The sequence below is a fragment of the Hibiscus syriacus genome, unplaced genomic scaffold (assembly GCF_006381635.1).
Source record: "Hibiscus syriacus cultivar Baekdansim isolate YM2019G1 unplaced genomic scaffold, ASM638163v2 tig00009009_pilon, whole genome shotgun sequence".
Classification (NCBI taxonomy): Eukaryota; Viridiplantae; Streptophyta; class Magnoliopsida; order Malvales; family Malvaceae; genus Hibiscus; species Hibiscus syriacus.
The window spans coordinates 134,230-151,786 of record NW_024062181.1 but is presented as its reverse complement, the minus strand read 5'-3'; the positions used below and the strand labels follow the sequence as shown (position 1 = coordinate 151,786).

The 17,557-nt window shown below is 36.5% G+C and overlaps 4 protein-coding genes and 1 pseudogene across 7 annotated transcripts; all 5 read left to right on the top strand.

Annotated features, from left to right (window-relative positions):
* The first annotated feature begins 289 nt into the window (after positions 1-289).
* On the top strand, positions 290-1,780 carry LOC120202734 (serine/threonine protein phosphatase 2A 57 kDa regulatory subunit B' beta isoform-like). Its single transcript, XM_039203119.1, has 2 exons — positions 290-1,408; positions 1,481-1,780. Exons 1-2 carry the CDS (start codon positions 305-307, stop codon positions 1,778-1,780), a joined length of 1,404 nt encoding a protein of 467 aa, XP_039059050.1. The 5' UTR covers positions 290-304.
* Positions 1,781-3,185: 1,405 nt separating this feature from the next.
* On the top strand, positions 3,186-5,239 carry LOC120202835. Its single transcript, XM_039203195.1, has 4 exons — positions 3,186-3,464; positions 3,549-3,659; positions 4,129-4,197; positions 4,888-5,239. Exons 1-4 carry the CDS (start codon positions 3,321-3,323, stop codon positions 4,936-4,938), a joined length of 375 nt encoding a protein of 124 aa, XP_039059126.1. The 5' UTR covers positions 3,186-3,320; the 3' UTR covers positions 4,939-5,239.
* A 1,628-nt stretch (positions 5,240-6,867) lies between these two features.
* LOC120202829 (heat shock cognate 70 kDa protein 2) lies at positions 6,868-9,645 on the top strand. Of its 2 annotated transcripts, none has more exons than XM_039203188.1 (3): positions 6,868-7,207; positions 7,751-9,513; positions 9,556-9,645. In XM_039203188.1, exons 1-2 carry the CDS (start codon positions 6,994-6,996, stop codon positions 9,478-9,480), a joined length of 1,944 nt encoding a protein of 647 aa, XP_039059119.1. In that variant the 5' UTR covers positions 6,868-6,993; the 3' UTR covers positions 9,481-9,513; positions 9,556-9,645. The 2 variants fall into 2 exon arrangements, with proteins under 2 accessions (XP_039059119.1, XP_039059120.1); XM_039203189.1 differs by having other exon boundaries at positions 7,751-9,508; positions 9,551-9,642.
* A 1,207-nt stretch (positions 9,646-10,852) lies between these two features.
* Positions 10,853-13,568, top strand: LOC120202831 (annotated as a pseudogene).
* Positions 13,569-13,741: 173 nt separating this feature from the next.
* LOC120202833 (transcription factor-like protein DPA) lies at positions 13,742-16,894 on the top strand. 3 transcript variants are annotated; one of them, XM_039203193.1, is made up of 10 exons: positions 13,742-13,972; positions 14,298-14,456; positions 14,610-14,671; positions 14,910-14,953; positions 15,360-15,425; positions 15,524-15,664; positions 15,791-15,859; positions 16,093-16,191; positions 16,347-16,417; positions 16,531-16,894. In XM_039203193.1, the coding sequence occupies exons 2-10, from the start codon at positions 14,317-14,319 to the stop codon at positions 16,724-16,726; spliced, it is 888 nt and encodes a 295-aa protein (XP_039059124.1). In that variant the 5' UTR covers positions 13,742-13,972; positions 14,298-14,316; the 3' UTR covers positions 16,727-16,894. The 3 variants fall into 3 exon arrangements, with proteins under 3 accessions (XP_039059124.1, XP_039059123.1, XP_039059122.1); XM_039203192.1 differs by having other exon boundaries at positions 14,285-14,456; XM_039203191.1 differs by having other exon boundaries at positions 14,308-14,456; positions 16,531-16,893.
* Positions 16,895-17,557: the final 663 nt, after the last annotated feature.

Genomic DNA, 17,557 nt, shown 5'->3' with positions numbered 1-17,557 from the left:
AAATTTATTAATTATTATTTGAAAAATTATTTGTGATATAATTATATTTTAATATTAATTTTTTTGTCACTCTCCTCTCCCTCTCTCCTTCCTTTACGGTTCGTTCGAATGGTCGAACCGTCACCGTCACCGTCGTTTGATTCGTTGATCGGATTTCAGATGATTCTTAACAGATTTACAATCCATGAACGAAGAATGATTTCATGAAATCAATTCCACTGAAACCTCAAAAATCACCATCGTCGAATTACTAATCTGTATTTCGCTTAATCAATCGGACCCTTTAATTTAATTCTGATCCAAAATGTTCAAGAATTTTAGGAAAGGAGGGCAGCGGAAGCGTTCCAAATCGGACATACCGGATGCATTTGTAAACGGACCAGGTGCATTCGGATCGGGTCAATTACCAAGTCCCCGTGATGCTTTACAACACTTGCCTCCGATGGCCACCGTAGAACCGTTGCCCTCATTCAAAGACGTCTCGAAATCTGAGAGACAGACTTTATTCCTGAAGAAATTACAGATCTGTTGCTTTCAGTTCGATTTCACAGACCCCTTGAAATCGGCGCGACAGAAAGAGATCAAGCGGCAAACCTTGTTGGAGCTCGTCGATTTCATCCAAACCGGCATGTGCAAGATCACGGAGGCCTTCCTGGGGGAGATGATCAGGATGGTGGGAATCAACATCTTCAGACCCCTCCCGCCGGCGGCCCACGAGACCACCGCACAGGAAGGCGGAGATCCCGAAGAAGAGGGAGACTATTCGGAACCCGCGTGGCAGCATCTACAGATTGTCTACGAGCTTCTCTTGAGGTACGTGGTTTCCTCAGATACAGAAACCAAGGTTGCCAAGCGATACATCGATCACACCTTCGTTTTAAAGCTCATTGATTTGTTTGATTCTGAAGATTCCAGGGAAAGAGAGTATATAAAAACGGTTCTCCATAGGATTTATGGTAAATTCGTGGTGCATCGTCCATGCATTAGGAAAGGCATAAACAATATATTCTATAGGTTTATATACGAATCCCAGAGGCACAGCGGCGTCGGAGAGCTCTTAGAGATTCTAGGAAGTATCATCAATGGCTTCTCCGTGCCTATAAAAGAAGAACACAAGCTGTTCCTAGTGAGAACACTGATTCCTTTGCATAAACTGAAACAGCTCTCTCTGTATCATCAGCAGTTATCTTATTGTGTCGTTCAGTTTGTTGATAAGGATTATAAGCTGGCTGATTTGGTTGTTAAAGGGTTGTTGAGGAATTGGCCAGTGGTTAATTGTCAAAAGGAAGTTCTCTTTCTCGGTGAGCTCGATGAAGTCCTCGAAGCGATGCAGTTCCCCGAGTTCCAGCGTTGCATGATTCCTCTTTTTCGACGGATTGCACGTTGTGTAAATAGCCCTCATTTCCAGGTAAATTAATTAATTTAAGGCTTTTTTTTCTCTTTCGTACATGTCGATCCAAGACCATTCTTTGTGTTGCAGGTCGCCGAAAGAGCCCTTTTCTTCTGGAACAGTGACCACATCGTGGGATTAATCTCCCAGAACCGGCAAGTGGTATTACCGATTGTGTTGGAGGCGTTGGAGAAGAATATCCAAAGTCATTGGAATCCCGAAGTTAACGGGTTGACCTTGAATGTGCGGAAGATGTTCGTGGAGATGGACCCTCGGTTAGTCGACGAGTGCCAGACACGGCTTCCAGAGAAAGCGGCCATGGCCGGAGAGGCGGAAGAGCAGCGAGAAATGACATGGAAGAAGCTGGAGGAAGCGGCGGCTAATAACTAAACCATTGCGCTCTAACTGATCAATCCTTTAAGGGATCTTCTGCTGTTCCCATCTCAATTTTGATGCTATGCTTCTTTTCTTTTCAGATTTTTATATATTTTTGGTCTGAATTCCATCATCCACGATAACCCCAGACGGAGCGGCGACGATTTCAATTTAAAATGTCTGGAATTTGTTAGTAATATGTTGCAGATTAAATGATTTTGAGGAACAACTTATATTTTTCTTCTTCTTTACAAAAAAAAAAAAAAAAATCAGACATGCTGGATATGAACATGCATCGGTTTGGTTGGTTTATCGAAACTATAACCTGACATTCCCATTGCAAATGTACATAGTAAGCTTACATTGTTATTTTTCCTCTTAAAATCTTTTTATTTATCATCTTCGTTCGACATTTCCAAACACGAGATTATACGAGACATTAATGATTACAATTACATGAAAAAAGGAGCATAATGAAGACTGCTCAAGAACTGTTACAAACCATTAGAGATATAGTAGGCCTGCACTTAAGGAATAGGAACTTCAATAGTAATGATAATGTCAATATTACTCTTGCTAGGAATTAGGATATTTGTGCTCCTTGATTATTTTGTACGTAGGTTGTTCTCTGTTTCCAAATTATGTATCTTGTAACATGTTACTGTAGCAATTTGCTATTTGGGTAATAAAACTGAAAATTATCCAATAAAATAAAGGTGATTATAAGTAGTATACGTTCTAAATGCTTTCAACCATTTATCAATGAACGTTCGATCACTCTTGCTATTGTTGGTGCTTAAACTCGTAACCTCTAAGAATATCAATGATTCTTTTAACCACTTAGATAAGTTGGTTCGTGCGAATTTCAAATTAACTAATCTAATTATTTAATAAAAAATAATATATGTTAATTCCAAACTAAGTTTCGTAATAAGTTGTCTTTTGTTGACCATAAATTTATAATTTTTTTATTAATCTAGAATGATTACGAGTAGAAATATATGTTTTAAAAACTATTAATCGTTTGACAATGAATACATACATATCTTGTCAATCGTTGATGTTCGAATCAAAAACCTTTAACATAATAACTATTTCTTTAACACTGAAATAACTTAATTTATACATAAATTTAAAATTTTAAAAATATAACAAAACTATTTTAGTCATTAAATTTTTATTTTCAATTTTGATTGATATGACATATATAAATAAATAGTAGACTATACTATATTTCAATAGATATAAATTAAAATGCCTATTTGTCCGGAAATATTTTTAATAGATATATACAAAATATTGATGAAATTTGAAGCCCATACACTAAAATACATTGGCCCACAAAATATCGTATTCATATCCACAAAATAAATCCAGAAGCAGCTTCGATAAGCCACAGTTCAAAAACCCGGTGAGAAGAAATCTATCCACACTTTCCACAGCTTCTCTAATTTACTGATTTCCATTCATTTCTTATCAACTATCTTAATTCCTATCAAGATCTCGACCAAAACCCAGAGTTTATATCGATTCAATTCTTAAAAAAACAAAAACCATGTCGAAGAAAGGAGGAGCTTCGTTGCAGAAGGATGTTCCATGGCGAGTCTCTGCTGGAAAACCTATTCCCAGAATCCACCATTCCCCTATTCTTCGTCTACGTCAAACACCTAATTCCAATTATGCCATCGCCGTCATGAAGGTCATCGCTTTTATAATCAATCGTGTTTTCTTTCTTTATTTTTTTTTGAAAAAGAAATGAGATTTTTTTTTTTGATTTTTGCAGCACTCGGATCCGCTAGGAAGTGGGTTAGCGACAGAGGCCATTGTGGAAGCTGCTGGACCCGAATGCATTGTCCCAGGCCAGATTGTACCTATTAGAATATTTGGTCTTAAGGTATTTTTCATTCCTTTGGCAAAGAAATATGATTTATTTCCCCCCTTTTTTGGGGATAATTTATGCAAAAGGTGGCTTCTGATCAATTTATTATCATAATCTATGACAATTAGTATTAGTTGCTTAAGTACAATTAAAGGGAATCCTTCTTGTTAGGGGTTTTGATATGAAACGGTTGAGGAATTTTGAGCTTATTTACTCCAAAAGTAATCTTCTACCACGAAAGGATTTATATCGGGTATGCCGGTAGACCGGTTGAAGACGTCTAGTTGGCTGTTGCATTCGATTTTAGCACCACAAACTTGTGGCATGTTTTTATGTTGTGTTTACAACCTTTGTTTCATTGTCCTTTTCCTCTTTCTAGTTAACTTTGGATCATATAGCGGCTAGGTCACCCTAGATTTATCTATCTTTAATGTAACCATTTGATTAACCTTTGTTATGTTAAACAAAATATGTTCATTGATAGGTGTGGCCGATTGAAGTTAACACGAAATTTTTGGAACCTGTCGGTAAAGAACTAAAGTTGCTTGGAAAGGTAAAAAATTTGTTGTGCTCTCCTTTTGCTAGCATTCATGGAATAATCCACTTATCATGTAGCTTGCATCCACAATAAGGAACTTTTGGTGTTAATGGCCATTTTTTCATGTAAAGATTTATTTGCAATTTGAAATTAATTGATATAAATAATTTAGAAAAGCTTTAAAGTGTTGAGATGGAGATGTTTGTGTGATGAAATAGAAAACCTATTTCTTTTGTAGCCAATAGGCCCAAGACATTCATATAGCTTTTGTTTTTAACATCGAGGCCTGGCAGTTGGAAATGGGACTATTCCAATTTGTCATGCTGTGGCATTTTAAGGCAGTTCAAACGTGTTATTTGGAATTATATGTGAATCTCGGATGCGAGCATGTATCCACCACATGTATGGTTAGATTTTTCTAAGTTTCTCTATGTATATAGAGGATCTTTGGGAGGTCATATACTTGAATCCGTGTGTTCCACACTAGCGTCAGGCACAGGCACTTGAAGAAGAATGAAGTCCGAGTAACATGGGTCTAGAGCACCCTAGAATGATCGGTTTAAAAGGCATTGTTTAGTGAAGTACTTTATATGATTCAGGCTTCTATTACTGTTACCCCAAAAAAACAAAAAGGCTATAGATGTAAAGTATGTGCATCTGATAATATTTCATGATTCACTCGGTTACTTGCTACTGTTATTGCAGTTCATGGACGATGCCGTCAACCTCATGAATAAGTCATTTATAGATCGTTAGCGGTTTAGGCTTTTTAAGCTATGGAAAGAAGATGGAGCAGCTAAAAGGCCTTATGGGCGGATTCTGGATTGTTGTTGCAATGAAGAAGTAGCATCACATGGACCAAAGAGTGACTGTAAATTCAATGCTTTACCTTTACTTATTTTTCTTTTTAATCATTTTCTGTCTGTAGTGCCAAGTAGTCTGTGACAATCTATACATGTAATGATAACATTGAGGCTTTTCTATAACAGAATTCAGATGCTGTTACAGTTCTGTATGAGTTTCCTTCACCAATTCGAATAAATACGGTCTTATTAGAGTTCACTTTGTTTTCTATTCACGTATGAAGCTGCTAATCTTCCTTTCTCTGGTGTTTTCTTAAGGGGATTATTGACCCCAGAAATGAGCTTTATTGCACGAGACTAGATTCAAACTGCAATCATGCAGGTTGGCCTCCGTTGTAAAGGGGTCCGGGGAGAGGCCGAGAGTCGTAGGTTGGAACCCCTACAGTGGTTAAGATGCCACCGCCCATCTTCAATCAGGAATGTTGTGTGTTTTCAAGTGCTTCTTGTTCAAGTAATGCATATTGATAAGTAGTCATCAACCCTCGACGATAACATATGATACGGTCAGATGATAGAGTCAACAAAGGAGTTGGAGAAGCATTATTGTTTGATTAGGGACATACGTCCCGGCTAATCTTATGCAAGAAATGGTTTGGTCCTACACATTCTTGGCCGAAACCGGCGGTGCTGCCGTTGCTGCCTCTGCTCCACCTTCCCTAGTTAATTGTTCCTTCCATCATCATTTAAATTTATAAAGTTTTTTTTGTCTACTAAAGTACCTAAATTCACTTTGGACCGAAACAATTATGGGATCATTGATGGTTAGAGTCTAAATGTTTTGCCCACATCATACCATTACTAAAAATGTTCTTATTGGTTTGTGTTGTCAGCCATTTTTCTTAGGAGATAGACAACATTTAGTCCTTATATTTGATAATTTCTCTCAAATTGGTCGGTAAACATTTTTTGTCTGTATTGGTCTTGATATTTATTAATTTTCCAATTTAGTCTATAAATTTGTAATTTTAGTTCTTTTTGATGACATGTTCCTCTAGGATTATGTAATGGCATCTAAAATGTCTAACAATTTAAATTCATGATTAAATTGAAAAAGTTAAGTTCAAAGATTAACGTAAATTTAAAAAAATCAGACATGAAATTGAAAAAACAATTAAACTTAGAGACTAAATTTGCATATTTTCAAATAATCCAGCATTTTCTTTGCAATTTCCATTTTAGGTTTCACAACTTGTACAATGTCCTTTTTTAATAGATAAAAGTGGCTAATTTTATTAAGAAAGAAAAAACATCAAAAAATTCAAATAATGACTACAAATAGATTTGTATACTAAGCACATAATTATGATATTTTCCTATAACTATTAACACAAGAAATTAGTCAGTTAAGATAATATATAGATCATACAATGAAAAGGTGAAGAACACATCCAAAAAAAAATTCGAACGATAAATAAGAATAAACATATGTGATTGTTATGGTAAAAATGAACCACAACAGGGGATATGACTACTAAAAAACTAATGATAAATGTAAATCAGAATCAAACATTGAGAAAATTATCTACGAATGTAGGTTACGTATCCAATTTAATTTGAGTATCTAAAACAAGATTATAGGATAATAAATTAACGCAATCTTGAGAAAATTCATTGCTTAACACATTTTTCTTTTATTTACATTTCCATAGAATCTTCCGGGACGGTGACGGTCCAATGGGAAACAGCCGTAAGAAACTTTGCCTTTTCTTACCTAAAATCTGGGACCGTTAAAATAATTTCCATGATCGGACGGTTCCTAGAGTCCAGGGATCAGAACATTCTCGAATATTGATTACCTCTTTATAATGCAACTCATTTCCTCCTTGCTCTGCATCTTGAAACCCTAGCTGTTAGTAGCTGTTTCTCCTCTGTAGTTCGTTTTAGTTTACTGTTTTCTCTTTTATTCTTCTCATATTCTTTTCGTCGACACAACAATAAGTAGAAAGTAATGGCCGGTAAAGGAGAAGGTCCAGCCATCGGAATCGATCTCGGAACCACTTATTCTTGCGTTGGTGTTTGGCAACATGATCGTGTTGAGATCATCGCCAACGATCAAGGTAACAGAACGACGCCGTCTTATGTCGGTTTTACCGACAGTGAGCGTTTGATCGGTGATGCAGCTAAGAACCAGGTCGCCATGAACCCCATCAACACCGTCTTTGGTAATCTTTGACTTAGTTATCTTTTTTCTGTTATTATAGTTAGTAAGATTCAATTTTGTTCAGCTCTTTGTTTAGATCTTGTATTCTGGTTCGATCCCTGTTTAGTTTTAGTTGGACCTATGCTAAGGTAGGTTCGTTTATTGAAGTGAAAGGATATAGATCTGAACTCTACGAGATAAGATTGCTAAGATCTGCTGTAGCTTGAGCCTAGATTTTTGTTTAGATCTGAAGATCTTTCTTTTTGGATAACCATGATGTTGATGAATAATTTATTGATTGTGACTTCGACTTCTCATTATGTTAGTTGTAGTATAGTTTTCATTTTATTTATAGCCAGTTTAGATCTGCCGACTTTGGTCAGCATTACTCAATGATCGATTTGTTTACTATATATTTTGGATCTGCATCTGTTGAACTTAGTTACTTCGGTTGGATTAATATTCGTACTTATCTATGATTGAGCTTTCCTGGTTAATATTTTCTGTAGTTTTATTATCATTTGAATTTGATTTCGGTGAATTAATGTGTTTTTTGGCTTTGCAGATGCAAAGAGATTGATTGGACGTAGATTCAGTGATGCATCTGTTCAAGGTGATATGAAACTGTGGCCATTCAAGGTCATTGCTGGACCTGGTGACAAGCCGATGATTGTTGTTACTTACAAGGGTGAAGAGAAGCAATTTGCCGCTGAAGAGATCTCTTCAATGGTACTTATAAAGATGCGTGAAATTGCCGAGGCTTACCTTGGGTCTACAATTAAGAATGCTGTGGTTACTGTCCCTGCTTACTTCAATGACTCGCAGCGTCAAGCAACAAAGGATGCTGGTGTCATTGCTGGTCTTAATGTCATGCGTATTATCAATGAACCCACGGCTGCTGCCATTGCTTATGGCCTTGACAAGAAAGCTACCAGTGTCGGTGAAAAGAATGTCTTGATCTTTGATCTTGGTGGTGGTACTTTTGATGTCTCTCTTCTAACCATTGAAGAGGGTATCTTTGAAGTGAAAGCCACTGCTGGGGACACTCACCTTGGAGGTGAAGATTTTGATAATAGAATGGTGAACCACTTTGTCCAGGAGTTTAAGAGAAAGAACAAGAAGGACATTAGTGGTAACCCCAGAGCTCTTCGCAGATTGAGGACTTCTTGTGAGAGGGCAAAGAGAACGCTGTCATCCACTGCCCAGACCACTATTGAGATTGATTCCTTGTACGAGGGTATCGACTTCTACTCAACCATTACCCGTGCTAGATTCGAGGAACTTAACATGGACCTATTCAGGAAGTGTATGGAACCAGTTGAGAAATGTTTGAGGGATGCCAAGATGGACAAGAGCACCATCCATGATGTTGTACTTGTTGGTGGTTCCACTAGAATTCCAAAGGTCCAACAGCTTTTGCAGGATTTCTTCAATGGAAAGGAGCTCTGCAAGAGCATCAACCCTGATGAGGCTGTTGCCTATGGTGCTGCTGTCCAAGCTGCCATATTGAGTGGTGAGGGCAATGAGAAGGTGCAGGATCTCTTGCTCTTGGATGTCACCCCATTGTCTCTCGGTTTGGAAACTGCTGGTGGTGTGATGACTGTTTTGATTCCTAGGAACACCACCATCCCGACCAAGAAAGAACAAGTCTTCTCTACCTACTCCGACAATCAGCCTGGTGTGTTGATCCAGGTCTATGAAGGTGAGAGAACAAGGACCAGAGACAACAACTTGCTTGGCAAATTTGAGCTCTCTGGCATCCCCCCAGCACCCAGGGGTGTTCCACAGATCACAGTGTGCTTTGACATCGATGCCAATGGTATCTTGAATGTGTCTGCAGAGGACAAAACCACTGGACAAAAGAACAAAATCACCATTACCAATGACAAGGGTAGACTCTCAAAGGAGGAAATTGAGAAGATGGTTGAGGAGGCGGAGAAGTACAAATCGGAGGATGAAGAGCACAAGAAGAAGGTCGAGTCAAAGAATGCATTAGAAAACTATGCATACAACATGAGGAACACAGTGAAGGATGAGAAGATTGGTGCCAAGCTTTCTGCAGAAGATAAGAAGAAGATTGAAGATGCAATTGAGCAAGCCATCCAATGGCTGGACAGCAACCAACTCGCTGAGGCTGATGAATTTGATGACAAGATGAAGGAGTTGGAGAGCATCTGCAACCCCATCATTGCTAAGATGTACCAGGGTGCTGGCGGTGACATGGGTGGCGGCATGGATGATGATGTCCCAGCTGGCGGAAGCGGTGCTGGCCCTAAGATTGAGGAAGTTGACTAAGAATCTTGTTCGTTATCTTTTATCTGCTTATCTGCTGTTCCCGTGTCTTAGTTGTTGGTTTTAAGTTTCCTTCTGTTGTTTTCTAATCGGATTCAAATGAACATTTGGGGTTTGTTGCTCTATCTTCGGTTACACAATCCGAAGAGAGTTTTATGGTTTTAAGCATCTTGTAATTTTTGTTGTGGTTCAAATCTTAGTTTTGATCTCAGTTGCCTGTGTTTTGGTATGCTTCAAATCTAATTGCCTTCACAGCATGGATTGCTTAGAAATTGGTTTATAAATTAATTGTCAGATGCATACACTCGTTACATAACTTCCAATTCATGCTATGGGACACAACTAAATTTGGTTTGATAAATTGATTAATGATTAGTGAAACAAAATACTAATTCCTTAATCATCTATTAAATAACATTTGTGTTGAATAATGACAAATCGAATTATTCTTTTAATTTGATTGATTACAAGTACGAATCAATTAACACAAATTATAATTGGTATTTATTTAAATTTGAATAAAATGTTTATTTTTGAAACATAATAAGAACAATTAGAATAGAGCAAGACCCAAAGTAAAAAAGTTACCTTAAAAATTTTAAATTAAAGGGTAAAGTATAGTAATGGTCGTTGAATATTTCTAAAGTTTGCATTTAAGTCTCTCAACTTTTAAAACTTGCAATACAGTCCCCCAACATTTATTCCGTTTGCAATATGGTCCCCAACTTAAACCACAGTTAGAAAATTAGGGTAAATTATATAAATGGTCATTGAACTTTTAAGGCACTTGAATTTAGAACCCCCAACTTTTAAAACTTACAAAACAGTCCTCAATTTCATTCTAAACCCTAAATTCCAAAATAATTCAATTAAATTCTAAACCCCAAATTTTAAAATACTTCAATTTAAGGTTTAGAATGTAATTGAATTATTTTGAAATTTAGGGTTTAGAATGAAATTGAATTACTTTGGAATTTTGAACATGAATTTACTATTTAGAATAAAATTGAATTACTTTGGAATTTGGGGTTTAGAATGAAATTGAGGACTGTTTTGTAAGTTTTAAAAGTTGAGGGACCTAAATTCAAGTGTCTAAAAAGTTTAATGACCATTTATATAATTTACCCTAATTTTCTAATGGTGGTTTAAGTTGAGAGACCATATTGCAAACGGAATAAGTGTTGGGGGACTGTATTACAAATTTTAAAAGTTAGAGGACCTAAATGTAAGCTTTAGAAATATTCAGTGACCATTATTATACTTTACCCTAAATTAAATTCCAATGGGGGATTATTTCCCTCTCCAGACAGCAAAGTACCTTTCCCTTTAACAGAACCACTGGCGCCGACACCGAATCCAACACCTTTCTTTTTCAACTTTGTCAAATTAGCTTCCATCCTAAAATTTAACTCTGTCCGAAAAGAAATTTCAATTAATGAAAAGAGCTCACTTTCCTTGTTCTGCAGATCGATCATGGCTTTTGTTGCCAGTTCTCATAATCTCAATCATTTCACTTACTTTTCTCCTCTCATTAACTTCTACCCAAACTAAATCCACTTCTTCCGAGTCCCATTTCTCTTTTCACAGCCCCAAATTCACCTTCTCCGAACGGGATTACAACAAGTTACCCAGATTTGCTTACTTGATATCGGGGACGAAAGGGGATGTGCCACGCCTCAAGAGGTTGTTGCAGGCGGTTTATCATCCCAGAAATTACTATTTGCTCCATATCGATCTAGAAGCTTCGGATTCGGAGCGGTTAGATTTGGCTAAGTATGTGAAATCGGAGAGGGTGATTAGGGAGTTTGGGAATGTGATGGTGAATGGAAAGGCTAATTTGGTGACTTATAAAGGGCCTACTGTCATTGCTAGCACGCTTCACGCAGTGGCGATTTTGTTGAAGGAAGCTAAGGATTGGGACTGGTTCGTCAACCTTAGCGCATCTGATTATCCCCTCATGAATCAAGATGGTAAGAAGTAAGAATTGATTTTTGTTATATTCCGAATTTGAAAATGTTAGGTTGTTGAGATTTTGCGCCTTTGCGGCCATTAGATGAAATTTTTATGATTGAATTATAGGTAATTTGGATTTATACGTAGGGAAATGCATATATTGGGATTTGAAACTCGGACGCGCTGATGTTAGAGTCAATTCAGTTGAGCTCCGGATCCATAATTCGGAATTGAATGAACTGAAATGAGAGCAAAATATGATATTTATATAATAAGTAGGATTTTGATGTTGTTGATGGAACTTTAGCAATGGTTGATGGTGATAGAGCATGGAACCATGGTGCACTTAGTATCTTTTGTGTGTATTTATAATTATAGTGATAACAGTTGGTGACTTGGGATGTACAGACACTGTTATAGTATATATTTGGCGATAATGTTTGCCTGGAACGGTTGTCGAAAAGGCGAAAGCTATTGCATATAGTATATCTATGACCAAGTTCAAGCTTGGTTCACCTTTGATTTATGTGCTTTAACTTGGCTGCACCATCGACTGCTTTGCCATTGATTGAACTGGGCAATTAACTGCATAATCCCAGGTTGTCTCCTACTGTGAATTAGCAATAATTTCCATCTGCAATTGAATTTGCAGCAACTCTTGATTTTGCACTCTCTTGGAGAAAAATTATAACAAATTGAGAATTTGATAGGCCTAGTCACGTTCCAGTAGTCCTGCTGCTGATTGCTTTTTGTTTTTTGTTTCATATATTGTGCACATCTTTTCATACTTGCCTAGGGATCTCAACTTCCTCGAGCACACGAGTAGCATTGGCTGGAAAGAGTGAGAAGCCAATTTATGTTGTCCCACTTTATATATGGTGAGGTCGTCTATCTAGCGTTCTTTGAATTTGACTTTGTTTCATGTTTGCAGATACCAAAGAGCAAGACCAATCATTATAGACCCAGGCTTATATCATTCGAAGAAATCCGGTGTCTTTTGGGCTAAGGAGAAAGGATCATTGCCTGCTTCGTTCAAGTTATTCATGGGTAACGCTTTTGTATATCTTATCGTTTTCTCTAAATTATTTGTTAGAAAACTCTCGAATAAGTTGACACTTATTAGATGAGTCTAGAGAAGCCTGCTGAAGGCTGTTGCATATGGTTTTCATTCGATTTAAGCAGACATAGATATGGTAAATGAATGATTATTACAGAAAAGATTGAGATTCCAGATTTTAGTTTTGCCGTTGAAGATTGGTATCTGGCTCTCATTAGGCCATCTTAATATAACAAGGAAAAAGTGTGGAATAGTTTTGGAACTGCTAGTTAGACATGCTCTTTAGACTGTTTTGGGATCCTTCCTCGACATTGCATACTGATCCATAAGCTTCTGGTGGAAGTAAATCATGGTTTTAAGTTCTGTTTAGCTATTCATTATAGTCGATCAATCGAAAATTTGATTGCTGTGCGTTGGAAGTATCTTGTATCTGGAAGTGGAAATAGCATATCTAGTGTATGCATGAATCTTTACCCCATGCTATATCCTGAAAATTTATATATATATCTAGGATCTGAATGGGTGGTGCTGACAAAGTCGTTTCTCGAATTCTGCGTTTGGGGATGGGATAATCTTCCTCGCACACTCCTTATGTACTACACGAACTTCCCGTAATCTCAGGAAGGCTACTTCCACACCGTGGTCTGCAATCATAAAGACTAACAGAACACAACTATAAATCATGACTTGCATTTTATAAGATGGGATAATCCTCCAAAGCACCATCCAATGACACCGACATTGGAACATTTCAACGACATGGTTCGTAGCGGAGCGCCTTTTGCTCGGAAATTCGCCGAGGATGATGATTCGACCCTCGATATGATCGGCAAGGAGCTGTTGAAAAAATATCGAATGGTCAGTTTACCCCGGGGGTGGTGTGTAGGTGGTTCGGTTCCGGGTAAAGATCCTTGTGTTGTTTATGGGGGAATCCAAATGCTGTTAAACCTACTGTAAGTTCAAAGAGGCTTGAGAAACTTTTGGTACAACTTCTTGATCCTGAAAATTTCAGATCAAAACAGTGTAAATAGTATATTTTTTTTCATGAAATGCATAATGTCTTGAGATCATCATTCAATATACGATTTCATGTGAGATAATACACGAAATTTTGACTTAATCTTGATTAGTCAATAAGGATACAATACATTTCATTGTCTTATTGGAGATTGTTAATTTATTAAATACAATAACTTGTGAGAAATGTGAATAAAATGAGGTATATACCCAACAAGAAAGCCGATTTCACAATTTAACCAATTTGTGACACGTGGTCCTGCCATGGACTAATTGGTAAACTCAAATAAAAGTAAGGGGTAATTTAGAAATTTTGAAAGTCGTTTGCTCGACGGCAGATCTATTCATGGGAAAAAAAATAACATTTAGCGGGAACACGATTCGTTTCTGTTCCTTTGAAAAGCTTCATATTTCATTTTTTTAGGGTTTTTCTCTGCCTTTAATCTTCATTCACTGATTACTCCTCAGGTCCGTATCTTTTGTTATTTAGGTTTTCCTTTAATTCTTGAATTAAAATTTATTGTTAGGGGTTCTTTTTTATGTTGAAGTAATGTGAATAAATATTATATGGGTAATTTTAATTTCACAGATTCTGCTTGATGTTAATCTAGAAAATCTAAAAGTTGTACAAAGTTCCATCATTTGCATATAGTCATAGACCGAGTTAAAAATGTCGGCATTGTATTCTGAAATATTACAATCAGCGTTACCTCAAAGTCGTTGTTTTTAGTGAATTCTTGCGTTAATTGATTATAATTTGCTTTGATAATTTTGGGTTAGCTTTGTTTTGTAGTAACAATTAGTGAGTGAATATGATGGACGACCCACATTTGGAAGATAGTCCTTATGGTGAGATGAGTCCGGTTGCTACTCCAACAAATGCTTCAACTTCTCATAGGATGAATCAATCAGCAGTCAAGCAAAAGAATGCCTCTGCTGGTCTTGGTGACGGGTGATTTACATTTGACATTTTGATTATTTTTATTGCTTTGCTCTCGCTTTAATCAGTTTTTCTTATATCTGTTTTAGTAACTATATATGTAACACTTCAGCCAGTAAGTGATATTCAATTTATTTTTGGTTGATTTTCCTTCTACATGACCAGTACACCGAAGAAGAAGGTATCAAGAATGCCTGGTGGGGGCCTGCGCCAGTTCAGTGTTATGGGTTGGTGATTTTTATATATTAAGTTGAATTTGATCTATTTTACTTGATAATTTTTAAATATATCTCAAATACTTTATACATCCTTGAGAAATATAAGAAATCTTGGTAAGTTACATTTTGCTTCTCTCAAATTAGTTTTAGTGGTCAATTTGTGTACGCTATTAATTTCTGCTGGAACAACTGATGGCTTACTTTGGATTCCATGTTCGTTTTGATTGACTTGAACTACTTTTTTCAGTTTGCAAGAAGTTGGAAAGTAAGGGGAGCACCACATATGCTGAGGTATGTTTTTGCACTATTATTTGTTTAGGTAGTATATGTTTTCTGTTCAAGTTTATTGCCAGAGTAGGTTTGAGATTTGTCATGTGAATGTGAGTGATATAACGACTCAAATGAAAATTTTGTTGAGTGTAAGAAGCTGTATATATATGGCTACAATTATATGTTCCTAGTACATGGTAACTTGATCACTATAGCTTTCTTATAAACATGAATATATATGGTTTCATGTTGCATTCTTAACATTGGAATTACATCTTTCAAGTAATATATCACTTGAGAAATTGTTATAGTGCTCTAGAATAGCGGAATATGCAGTCTTACCTGTTTCTTTGCTGAGAGAAGATGTTATCCTTTTTTATTAGAACCAAGCATGAATCTCACGAGTTGAGTTGTTTATGATTCTCAGGTTGCAGACGAAATTATAGAAGAGTTCGCCACCGCTCAGACTCATACAGCAGGATCTACGGATGAGGTATTTTTCCTATGAATTTTAAGTTCTTATTCTTTAATCATCCGATGCTTGCCTCTTAAATGTATTGCAAAAACAAGTGAGCATTTTGGGGTTTTCAGTTCCATGAGAAGAATGTTCGGCGGCGGGTGTATGATGCATTAAATGTACTCATTGCAATGGATATTGTTACGAGGGAGAAGAAAGAAATCAGGTGGAATGGACTTTCTCCTACACAAACAAAGGATTTTGAAGAACTTAAGGTTGAGAATCTTCTGATGTAACAACATTTTTTATAGAACTCACACGTCACCATGGACACATGAATTCACAGGAGGAAGATTATTCTACAAATCATATTAGCATGACTGTTTTTTTAATGCCTGCAGGCAATGCATGTTCAACTAATGACAAGGGTCTCACGGAAAGCTGCTTATTTGAAAGATTTAGAAGAACAAGTAATTTTTTTTTCATTTTTTTTATTACTTTCAGACAACATTTTGATATTTATAGAAGACCTGCTTGTGCTCTAGTGTTAGAGAGAGAAAAAAACAGAACTATACACGAGTCATGAGCCATTTACGACATTGCATAAATGATATTTTTTTCCTCTTTTCTTATTGTGATTTGTTCTTCAAAGTGGGTTTATAAGCTACATCCCATGCCTAAAATGTCTGCAAAAATAAAAAAGATTGCAGGTCTCCAGAACATGATCAAACGGAACCAGCAGATCCCCAAGAATAATACAGCTCCTAAAGAAGGATTTACCTTGCCATTTATATTGGTTCAAGTATGAGTATTTCTATCTTTGCAACTGGTATAAAGTTCTTGTATTCTTTCTTTTCTTAAACAATAACCTTCTGCTTTGGTTTGTGTATATGTATTGAGAGAATTTGTTTTCAGGTTTGTTATTAATTTCAACTAATTTACTTTCTCCTCCATTAGACTAGCCCACATGCCACTGTTGAGATTGAGATTTCTGAGGATATGCAACTGGTGCACCTTGACTTTAACAGGCAAGTATATTTCACTGTACCATGGAAAACATACAACATTTCTTTTTTGTTTTATAATTTTGATTTTTACCATGGCAGACTTATCTTTTCTGATTGTTTCATCTGTATCACAGTACGCCGTTCCACTTGCATGATGATGCTTATGTTCTGAAGTTAATGCATTACTACCAACAACCCAAGGGTGGAAATCTATCGCAAAGTTCTTCAATTCATTCATCTTCAAGCTCTTGCAAAGCATCTGGAGCCAGCAAACCATTATACTGGATATCAGAAACAGACATCGTCAAACAAGGTATATCGGAGAGATGAATAGTATCACTATAGCCCCTAACAAACAAATGTAAAACTAAATCTTCGGTACTTGTACATTGTTATTTCATTGAAAAAAAAGTATGGAATCATTTTGCATCACTTTCGAGATCTATTGATATGTTTTTAAACATTGGAATGAGTGGGGAGGCTTGGGGGGTTTCGTTTTTATTTTTGAGGACTTGGTGGATGAATTATGAAGATTGAGAGATGGTGAGAATTTTTTAAAAGTTAAGCGGTTTTCAACTGCTGGTGCTGTAGGGTTGAGCTTTGCGATAATGCTGAAGTTTCCCACCCTATTGTTAATGGCAGGAGCTGAATTGTTGCCATTTTGGGATCATTGGGCCCGAAATTTAGCCCATTCTGGGACAGCAATTGAAAGAAGAAAAGGGTTTGCTCTAGTGACTATTTTTAGATCCAAAATAAACTCTCATTTTACCTTTCTCAAAAAAGAATAAAAAGGAAAATATACAACTTTTGAAATTTGTTTTTTTTATCTAGTCGTTAAGTGTCTAATGTCGTTTACATTTTATAGGTAAACTTGTACAAGAAATCCTTAAAACTTTTCTTTCAAAGTGAAATTTTCGGGCTTTCTTTTATTCATTGGTGCTAGTATATTTTCTTCCAAATAGGAACGGTGATGTGAGAAAAGCAATATATCTTGATTTCACAATGATCATATATTGAAAATTATAAATGGACTAAGATAAGGTCGAAACTTTGATTTGAGTTTCATGAATTTCAAGAAAAATCAAACAGAGGAGAGAAAGAAGAATGTTTAGGTACCAATTATGCCCCGGGGGGGGGTTGCTCATTATTATTCAAGAGGAG

What these genes read in the sequence shown, in the direction of transcription:
- LOC120202734 (XM_039203119.1), top strand. Translation starts at nt 305, where the DNA reads ATGTTCAAGAATTTTAGGAAAGGAGGGCAGCGGAAGCGTTCCAAATCG. An exon ending in TAAATAGCCCTCATTTCCAG is followed by an intron (nt 1,409 to 1,480) that starts GTAAATTAATTA and finishes TTTGTGTTGCAG; the next exon opens with GTCGCCGAAAGAGCCCTTTT.
- LOC120202835 (XM_039203195.1), top strand. Translation starts at nt 3,321, where the DNA reads ATGTCGAAGAAAGGAGGAGCTTCGTTGCAGAAGGATGTTCCATGGCGA. An exon ending in ATGCCATCGCCGTCATGAAG is followed by an intron (nt 3,465 to 3,548) that starts GTCATCGCTTTT and finishes TGATTTTTGCAG; the next exon opens with CACTCGGATCCGCTAGGAAG. An exon ending in AACTAAAGTTGCTTGGAAAG is followed by an intron (nt 4,198 to 4,887) that starts GTAAAAAATTTG and finishes CTGTTATTGCAG; the next exon opens with TTCATGGACGATGCCGTCAA.
- LOC120202829 (XM_039203188.1), top strand. Translation starts at nt 6,994, where the DNA reads ATGGCCGGTAAAGGAGAAGGTCCAGCCATCGGAATCGATCTCGGAACC. An exon ending in CCCCATCAACACCGTCTTTG is followed by an intron (nt 7,208 to 7,750) that starts GTAATCTTTGAC and finishes TTGGCTTTGCAG; the next exon opens with ATGCAAAGAGATTGATTGGA.
- LOC120202833 (XM_039203193.1), top strand. Translation starts at nt 14,317, where the DNA reads ATGATGGACGACCCACATTTGGAAGATAGTCCTTATGGTGAGATGAGT. An exon ending in TCTGCTGGTCTTGGTGACGG is followed by an intron (nt 14,457 to 14,609) that starts GTGATTTACATT and finishes CTACATGACCAG; the next exon opens with TACACCGAAGAAGAAGGTAT. An exon ending in TGCCATTTATATTGGTTCAA is followed by an intron (nt 16,192 to 16,346) that starts GTATGAGTATTT and finishes CTCCTCCATTAG; the next exon opens with ACTAGCCCACATGCCACTGT.